A 9,941-nucleotide genomic window follows, 5' to 3' on the forward strand; every position below is an offset into this window, starting at 1 on the left:
AAAACCAAAAAAAAAAAAAAAAAAAAAAAAAAAACAAAACAAAAAAAAACAAAACCCTGTGTCCAAAGCATAGGAAAATAACACGCTATGGTCATGTTCACGTTTTAGATGACAGATCAGCGATCGTGATTAATAGCCAAAAGGGAGACCACGGAATTCCCTGGCGGCCCAGTGGTTCTTTGCCTTCCAACGCAGGGGGTGCAGGTTCCATCCCCGGTCGGGGAGCTAAGATCCCACATGCCTGGTGGCCAAAAAAAATCAAAACATAAAACAGAAGCAATACTGTAACAACTTCAATGAAGACTTCAAAAAAGGTCCACGTCAAAAAAATCTTAAAAAAAAAAAAGGGCAACCAAAGGAGATGCCAGGGAAAACGCTGCTGTGACACATGAGCTATGAGCTCCATCAGAGCCTTTAGCCAAAGTCTGAACGGTGACTTTCTCTTCCCCAAAGGGCAACTGACACAGCTAGGCTGTCAAACCACTAAGAAGACCTGGAAACCGCCTGGTTCCAGCCCACGTTCTTACGTTGGGTAAAAGTCCAAGGCAATCAATGCCATCTGCCTGTTCTGTGTTTTTGGTGTGTGTTTGTCATCAGGACATACACGAGATCCCCAGAACGTATCTATCATATAACTGGAAGCTTGTACCTTCACCCATTTCCCCTTCCGCTCGTCCCCTGCCCCTGGCAACCACCATTCTACCCTCTGGTTCTGTGAGTTCAGCTGTTTTTTTAAAAAATTATAGTTGATTCACAATGTTGTGTTTGTTTCAGGTGTACAGCAAAGTGATCCAATCAAACACATATTTTTTTCAGATTCTTTTCCATTATGGTTTATCATAGGATATTGGATATAGTTCCCTGTGGTCTACAGTAGGTCCTTGTTCGTTATCTATTTTATATGCAGTAGAGTGTATCTGGTCATCCCAAACTCCTAATTTGTCCCTCCCCCGCCCTTTCCCCTTTGGTAATCATAAGTTTGTTTTCTAAGTCTGTGAGTCCGTTTCTGTTTTGTAAATAAGATCATTTGTATTCTTTATTTAGATTCCACATGTAAGTGATATCATATGATGTTTGTCTTTCTCTGTCTGACTTACTTTGCTTAGTATGATCATCTCTAGGTCCACCCGTGTTGCTGCAAATGGCATTATGTCATTCTTTTTCGTGGCTGAGTAATATTCCATTGTATTAATGTACCACATCTTGTTTATCCATTCATCTGTCAACGGACACTTAGGTTGCTTCCATGTCTTGGCTATTGTAAATAGTGCTGCTATGAACACAGGGGCGCACGTATCTTCTCAAGTTAGAGTTTTCGTCTTTTCTGGATATATGCCCGGGAGTGGGATCTCGAATTCCGCTTTTTTAGATTACACACGTAAGTGAGATGCTACAGTATGCATCCTTCTGTGACTGACTTATCTCACTTTAATGCCCCCAAGGTCCAACCATGTTGTCCCAAATGGCAAGATTTCCTTCTTTTTTATGGCTGAATAAGATTCCATTTTATACACATCTCCTAGCTTCTTTATCTACAAGCCAAGAAACACGTGAGGCTACCAAAAGCTAGGAGAGGGGCACAGAACAGATGGTTTTCTAGAGTCTGTACAAGGAACACTGCCCTGACAACACCCTGATTTCCTATGCTGGCCCCCAGAATTGTGAGGCTGTAACATTCTGTTGGGTTAATCCCCTTACTTTGTGGTACTTTGTTATGGCGATCTCAGAAGCCAAACACCCACCCCATGTGGGCCATATCACATCAGCCCTCAGCCAGTTCACCTCTGCTTCTAAAGCACCTGGGGTTTTCACACTCCACACCGGGTATTAGAACTTGTGCTATGTGACGGGCTACAAGCTAAATGATGGCCAGGGAAAGAAAACATTTGGAAACACAGCTTTGGAGGTCCAGAAAATTGTCATAATGATGTCCATGTTTATCTCTTTAAACAGGCTGACCACCCAGTTGCCCCCTCAGGCTTGGAGAGATGACATCATGTCACGTAGACAAGCAGCTACAGCTCAGAAAGGGGATGCGATGGGGTTTCCGTGAGGAAGAACTTCAGGTTCTCCTTGTGACTTTGCCCTGGGATCGGCGAGAGGAAAGAGTCGAAAGTGCAGAGGCGACCCACTTCACCCCACGCAGATGGCTACCATCAAAAAAACAGAAAATAAGTGGTGACAGGATGTGGAGAGAAGGGAGCCCTCCTGCAGTGGAGGTGGGAACGTAAAATGGTGCCGCCACTATGGAGAACAGGATGGAGGGGCCTCAAAAAACTAAAAATAGAACCACCGTTAGGATCCAGCAATCCCACTCCTGGGCTTATACCCACGAGACATGAAAGCAGGGTCTTGAAGAGATACCTGCGCATGTGTGTCCATTACAGCACTGTTCACAACAGCCAAAAGGGAGAAGCCACCCAAGTGTCCCTCATGGATGAATGAACAAAAAGGAATATATCCAGACTATGGAGTATTATTCGGCCTTGAAAAGGAAGGGGACTTTGACACCTGCTACAACGTGGAAGAACCCTGAAGACATTACGCTCAGTGAAAAGGAAAACTACCTAATGATTCCACTTACATGAGGCCCCTAGAGGAGTCATATTCATAGAGACAGAAAGTAGACGGTGGGTCCAGGGGCTGAGGGTGAGGAAGTAGGGGAGCTGGTACATTTTAACGGGGACAGAGTTTCAGTTCTGCAAGAAGAAAGGAGTTCTGGAGAGGGATGGTGGGGATGGCTGTACCACGTACTGAATGTCATTCATACACTGAATTTTACGCTTAAAATTGGTTAAGATGGTATCTTGGATGCTATCTGTATTTTGCCACAATTAAAATTTTATAAAGTGCAGAGAGAGAAGAGGCTGAGAAAGGAGGGTATCCCCGTGGGCGGGAGATCCAGGAACAGGTGTCTGATACCCAGAGTCAAGGTAAGGTAGCCAGGACCTCGGCAGAAGCTGGACCAAGGGCGGGTTTGGAAAGGATCCAGGACCAGTAAGTCCAGACAGAGCTGTGTGGGAGCCACGTCCAGCTGGCACGCTTCTGCCAAGGAGCATGTCTCTGGGGCAGCCACTTAAAAACTCTGGGCTGCAGCCCAGGTCCAGACCACATGTGCCCGGGTTGCCTAGTGTTGCCGTTGCATCTGGCACCTGTCTGTAGACAGGTAGAAAGGAACGGCATCTTAGGAGGGAGAAAATATCCTTTGCAAAGAACTCCTCCAACAAGAGATGCAATGATGAAGCACTGATAGGAGAAACCCCTATCTTGCAGGTTTCATGTAAAGAAAGTAACAGTGTCTGCTCACTGATACGTTTGTCCACTCTCTCTGTTTCTCTGCCCATCATCGAGCTCACGCTGACCCTGCTGTGTAAGCAGTGCATCTGGTCCGAGCCCTCCCCAGGTCCACTGGAGTGTTGGGGGGTCTTGGGCGGGAGTGTTCAGCCCTCTCCAGGAACCCACCCAAAGGTGCTCTTGGGTCCCTGCTTCCCTTCTCCATGACACCTCTCCATTCCCAATCTCTGGTTCTTTTTTCACACGACAGACTCTTTCCCATTTCCCTAGAACCCCTTGTGATACAAAGTACTGTTCCAATTTCAAATCCTATGGAAGGAATGGAAGGTCACGTTACGTTGGTGCAGACAGAAATTGTATGGTCTGGTAACCAGCCAGGAATTTGGGTGCAGAAGGTGGCTGTAAGTTCAAGGAAGGAAAGGAGATGGGAGACGTGGGTTCTTCCCACACGGAGTCGAGCGGGAAGGGGCTCACACTGCCTACTGGGCTTTTTCAAGTGACAACCCGTCAGGGTGCACAGAACCACCTGGAGGTCCAGTTAGGAGTTTCTTGTCCCCAGGACTTAAGCTTAGGAGCATTTTTCTTCCCGCCACACCCAGGTGAGTCAACTCAAAGTCAACCCTCGTTGCTTCGGCTCATGAAATTCTTTAATTCTGCTGAGAGATCCAGGTACTGGCCCGTGAATGCTGTATTCCCAGGTGGGGCGCATCCACGGTTGCCTGAATCTAGCTGGAAGCCTGGCGCTTAGCTGATGTCCTCACCAGGTGGAGGTGGGTGCAGATAATTGTATCTGTGTTAGGTGTGGTGTCTCCGCTTACATGTGGAAAGGTGAGTCTCTCCCTGGCTTCATCCTGGGGTATTACGGGGCACAGATGGAAGGCTGTATGACTTTCCAGTTTCTCAGTAAACTCAGGTAGCCTGACCCCCTCATTCAAGTAAAAGCTTTCTCCAAAAAGCCCCCAGGCTTCTTGGACGTAGAGAGGCATAAACTGCTAGAAGGAGCTTCAGACTGCAGTAAACGTCCTTAAAGCCTCAGATTTCAAACAGTACTGCAGTTCCCTAAAAAGTTAAAGAGAATTTCCGTAAGTCCCAGAAACTTCAGTCCTTGGTTAATGCCCCCAAAGAATTGAAAGCAGGGACTCTAACAAACATTTGTACACGCAGGTTCATAGCAAACGATTACTGTGCAAGGTGGAAGCAGTCTTCTCCTTTTAAGAGAATTCTCTTTATACTTAAAAAAGCTTCCTGCAAAAAGCCCCCATGCTTCTTGGATGTAGAGAGTCACCAATTGCTAGAAAGGGCTTCAGACTGCAGTAAATATGTTAAGACAAGACAGACAGTGGGGGATGTTATTGGGAGAGTGTGCTGGTCCAGGCTGTGAATTATCGATGCCCCTGGTCTTATCGTCTCTGCTCAATGGCTCTTGAAGAGAGGGCAAAGTGACACCCGCCGTTCTCAGTTTTCTCACTGTTATCAGGTCCACCACAACTGGGGGTGGGAGACCGTTATCCAAGTGTGCTCTGTGAGATAGTCGTCCAATTGCTCCTGTGTTCCGACTCCCCCACTGCCTTCCGTGGCACCCCCACTGAGTTGAACTGTGTTCCCCCCCAAAAGTCCTAGACTCCGGTACCTGTGAGTGTATATGGAAATAGGGTCTTGCAGATGTAATCAGGTTAAGACTGGGACTAATCCAATGACTCGTGTCCTTAAAAGAAGAGGAAGAGAGAGAGATCTCTCTACTGTATCCGAAGGAGGCCATCTACAAGCCAGGAAGAGGCCTCACCGGGAACCAAGTCAGCCAGCATCCTGACCATGGACTTCCAGAACTGGGAGAAATACATTTCTTAGAAGGTCACCAATCCTATGGGATTAGGACCCCACTGTCATGACCTCATTTGACCTTAATTACTTTTAACAACATGATCTCCAAATACAGCCACACGGTGGGGGTTGGAGCTTCAAGACGTGAATTTTGGAGGAACACAAGTTCAGTCCAGAGCAATGAAGGTGACGGTGATGGCGGTGATGGAGGTGATAATTATGGAGAGGATGGTGGTGATGATGGTGGTGATGATGATAGCGGTGATAATGATGATGGTGATAATGAGGGTGACGATGACGGTGGTGATGCTGATGAAGGTGATATCTATGGGATGATGATGGAGATGACAGTGGTGGCGATGGTGGTGGTGATGATGATGTGAGGGTGGGCATGATGAAGTGAGAAGCACCTGCCTACTCAATGCTTACTACACGAGAGGAACCGTTCTTAAGAAATCCTTGCCAACGAGCAGACCCATCCGTTGTTACCAATCACCCTACAGGGTAGGAACAATTCTCATTACACAGACGAGCAAAACCAAGGCACACGGGGTGATGACAACATACACCGTACTCAATCTCTCCAGCTGGAGAGTGGCAGACCCAGGGGTCCAGCAGAGGCAAAGTGGTCCTCATATCCACTCTTCATTCCTAACTGCCCCTCTGAGGTGCTTCCATTAACAGAGGCTCTTGGTAAGGGAAATAAATTTAACCTGGAAGCCATAAGGTACTACCGCTTGGCAATTGTGGGGATACACGCAAACTACCTTACCTCTCAGGGCCTCAGATTTCTCAGCTGTAAAATGATGACGGTTGGCCAAACTTATCACCGAGTGAATTTGTGAAACATTTTATTTGTTTGTTTGAATCAGGGCTTCCAAATAAAATGATTAAAAAAAAAAATCCCACAAAACACTAGCAGGTGGACTATATACCACATGTTACCAATAGGGGGCAGCCAATTTTAAAACCAATTTTTAAAACTATATAAAGTCTTCACACTCTTCTACGTAAAACCACCCCATTTTATTCTTAGCCATGCAATAGATGAAATTCTATAGGGGAAAATCAGATTGCATTTAACAGCATCCTAGAACGAAATTGGGTCATTTGTAGAGACATGGATGGACCTACAGACTGTCAAACAGAGTGAAGAAAGTCAGAAAAACAAACATCGTATATTAATGCATATATGAGGAACCTAGAAAAATGGTACAGATGAACTTACCTGCAGAGCAGAAATAGAGACACAGACGTAGAGAACAAATGTATGGATACCAAGGGGGAAGGAGGGGTGGTGGGATGAATTGGGAGATTGGGATGGACATATATCCACTATTGATACTACGTATAAAATAGATAACTGGGCTTCCCTGGTGGCGCAGTGGTTGAGAGTCCGCCTGCCGACGCAGTGGACACGGGTTCGTGCCCCGGTCCGGGAAGATCCCACGTGCCGCGGAGCGGCTGGGCCCGTGAGCCATGGCCGCTGAGCCTGCGCGTCTGGAGCCTGTGTTCCACAATGGGAGAGAGGCCACAACAGTGAGAGGCCCGCGTACCGCAAAAAAAAAAGAAAGACAAGCTGTAATATACATTGGTGACGGTGTGGAGAAAAGGGAAAGCACGTCCGCTGTTGGTGGGAATTTAAACTGCTGCAGCCGTTATGGAGAACAGGATGGAGGGTCCTCAAAAAACTAAAAATAGAGCTACCATGTGATCCAGCAATCCCACTCCTGGGTATATATCTGGAGAAAACTCTAATTCGAAAAGATACATGCACTCCAATGTTCACTGCAGCTCTATTTACAACAGCCAGGACATGGAAGCAACCTAAGTGTCCATCGACAGAGGAATGGATAAAGAAGATGTGGTGTGTATATATATATATATATATACACACACACACACACACACACACACACACACACACACACACACGATGGAATATTACACAGCCATCAAGATAAATGAAATCATGCCATCTGCAGCACCGTGCATGGACCTGGAGATTGTCATACTGAGTGAAGTGAGTCAGACAGAGAGAGACAAACACCATACGATGTCACTTCTATGTGGAATCTAAAGAAAAAGGAGGTCACAGCGCAGAGGACACAGAGCACGCTGCCAGAGGCAGGGGGCGGGAAGATGGGAAAACGGGGGAAACGTTCACTTACTTGTCCACCAGTTTCTTGGCGAACCCAAAGTCAGTGAGCTTGATGTGACCGTCTCTATCCAGCAGGATGTTCTCCGGCTTCAGGTCCCTGTAGACGATCTCTTTGGAGTGCAGGTACTCGATGGCACAGACGATCTCCGCGGCGTAGAAGAGCCCGGTGGAGCTGGAGAAGCGGCCCTGGTTGCGCAGGTAGCTGAAGAGCTCACCACCCGGCACGAACTCCATCAGCATGTACAGGAAGCGGTCATCGTGCCCCGTCCAGAACCTGCGGGACCAGAGCGGGAGTGAGGGCTGCGCCTCGGATGGACAGGAAGGGACAGGGACGGACGGATGCTGGGATGGCACTTAGACGGAGGTCGTGTTACATGAACAGGTCATGTTAAGATATATCTCTAGGTAAGACATGATCATACGAAGTGAAGTAAGTCAGACAGAGAAAGACAAATACCATATGATATCACTTATATGTGGAATCTAAAATGAGACACAAATGAACTTATCTACAAAACAGAAACAGACTCACAGACACAGAGAACAGACTGGTGGTTGCCAAGGGGGAGGGGGGTGGGGGAGGGATGGAATGGGAGTTTGGGGTTAGCAGATGCCAACTAGTATATAGAGAATGGATAAACCACAAGGTCCTCTTGTAGAGCACAGAAAACTGTATTCACTTTCCTGCGATAAACCCTACGGAAAAGAATACGATAAAGAATGCATAGATACGTATAAGGGAATAACTTTGCTGTACAGCAGAAATTAACACGGCATTGTAAATCAACTCTACTTCAATTAAATCTTTAAAAAAACGATATATCTCTATGTCCATGTTAGGATACTCATATACATGGACAGATGCAAGACGTGTGTGGACAGATGTTAAGATTTGGTAGAGGGCTTCCCTGGTGGCGCAGTGGTTGAGAGTCCACCTGCCGATGCAGGGGACGCGGGTTCGTGCCCCGGTCTGGGAAGATCCCACATGCCGCGGAGCGGCTGGGCCCGTGAGCCACGGCCGCTGAGCCTGCGCGTCCGGAGCCTGTGCTCCACAGCGGGAGAGGCCACAGCAGTGAGAGGCCTGCGTACAGCCAAAAAAAAAAAAAAAGATTTGGTAGAGATCGATGTTAAGATATGTCTATAGGTATTAGAACAGAAAAACCAACACATAAACAGATGATTATTTTGTAAGAAAAGATACATCCCTAGGTAGATGTTAAGATACTCATACAGATGGACCGATGCCCACATCTGTGTGTGCGGCGATGCTAAGATTTGGTAGAGAGCGATGTTATTGGTACAGATACATGTTAAGACACGGCATAGACAGATGTCACGTTATGTGTATAAATACACGTTAAGATCGATCTCTAGGTGGATGTTAAGATACTCGTATAGGTGAACAGATGTCGAGATATGTGTGTGGACACATGTTAAGGTTTGGCAGAGATCCATGTTATGGGTACAGGTACCCATTCGATGTGCTAAGATGTGGCACAGATGATGTTAACGTTACGTGTACAGACACACGTTTGGACACGTATAGGTAGACGTTAAGATTCAGGTGCACGCAGATGTTAGGATACAGGGAGACACAATGCTAAGGGATGGCTATCCTGTCGACATGCAAAGGTCTCAGAACGGCCAAGAGTAAATACCAACTTCTGATGATAAACTGGTGAACAGCTTGTTATGGGCTGAACTGTGTCCCCAACCCCCAAATTCATATGTTAAGTCCTCACCCCAGGACCTCAGGAGGTGATTCGATTAGGAAATACGGTCTTTAAGGAGGGGATGAAGGTAAATGAGGTCACTAGGGTGGGCCCTGATCCCATAGGACAGGTGTCCCTATAAGAAGAGGAGATCAGGACACAGACACACACAGAGGGACGACCCTGGGAGGACACAGGGAGGAGATGGCCATCTCCACGGTCTCAAAGGGCACCCACAAGGCCGACATCCTGACCTCAGACTTGCAACCTCCCCAAACATGCGCTAATAACTCTGCTGCTACAGCCGTGCCGTCTGGGGCGCTCGTCTCACAGCCCGAGCAGACTCACACGGGGAGGGCACACCTCAGGGATCACACCTGGTTCAGTGGCCCCAGGGTCGTCATCAAGACTGCAAATTTCCAGTCCATTCATGATGGCCTCCCAGACACCTACTGGGAAAGGTGGCCATTAACAAAACCCCAAAGCAAGAGAGTTCTAAGCAACGACGGGTAGGAGATGTCCCCAGAGAGTCAGAAGAGACGCATCACCTTTAGAAAGGCGCTGATCGGCTCTGTTCACGGGAGAAAAGGCAGCAGCGACAAGCTGAGGAGAAAAGAAGAATATAGATGCGAGAAGAGACAGAGTCCTGAATGAATTTTAGAGGTCACGGCAAAGAGGAAAAGCCACAACTACATCCTGGGGAGATAAGCACTGATGGAGAAGAAAGTTTGCCTGTAAAGGAGACGTAGCTACGTATGGCTGATTCACTTTGTTATACAGCAGAAACTCATACGCCATTGTAAAGCAACTGTACTCCAATAAAGATGTTAAAAAAAAAAAAAAGACGTAGAATAAAAGAGAAACGCTCTTTGGAAGTAAGGGCTCTGTTTTTGAGCGGATTTAGGACACAGAAGCGTGACTCACGCACAAGCATATAAAGGTTCCCCCCCCCC

At 47.1% G+C, this 9,941-nt stretch overlaps 1 protein-coding gene across 5 annotated transcripts in view; it reads right to left on the reverse strand.

Moving 5' to 3' along the window:
* PRKX (protein kinase cAMP-dependent X-linked catalytic subunit) overlaps positions 1-9,941 on the reverse strand; it is a 125,618-nt gene that overhangs the window by 66,646 nt on the left and 49,031 nt on the right. For all 5 annotated transcript variants that reach the window (XM_024756295.1, XM_024756293.1, XM_024756297.1 and 2 more), the window contains exon 3: positions 7,287-7,550. In XM_024756295.1, coding sequence (XP_024612063.1) covers positions 7,287-7,550 — 264 coding nt within the window. The remainder of the gene's footprint in view (positions 1-7,286; positions 7,551-9,941) is intronic.

The sequence above is a fragment of the Neophocaena asiaeorientalis genome, unplaced genomic scaffold, assembly GCF_003031525.2.
Source record: "Neophocaena asiaeorientalis asiaeorientalis breed wild unplaced genomic scaffold, Neophocaena_asiaeorientalis_V1.1 scaffold69, whole genome shotgun sequence".
NCBI classification, from domain to species: domain Eukaryota; kingdom Metazoa; phylum Chordata; class Mammalia; order Artiodactyla; family Phocoenidae; genus Neophocaena; species Neophocaena asiaeorientalis.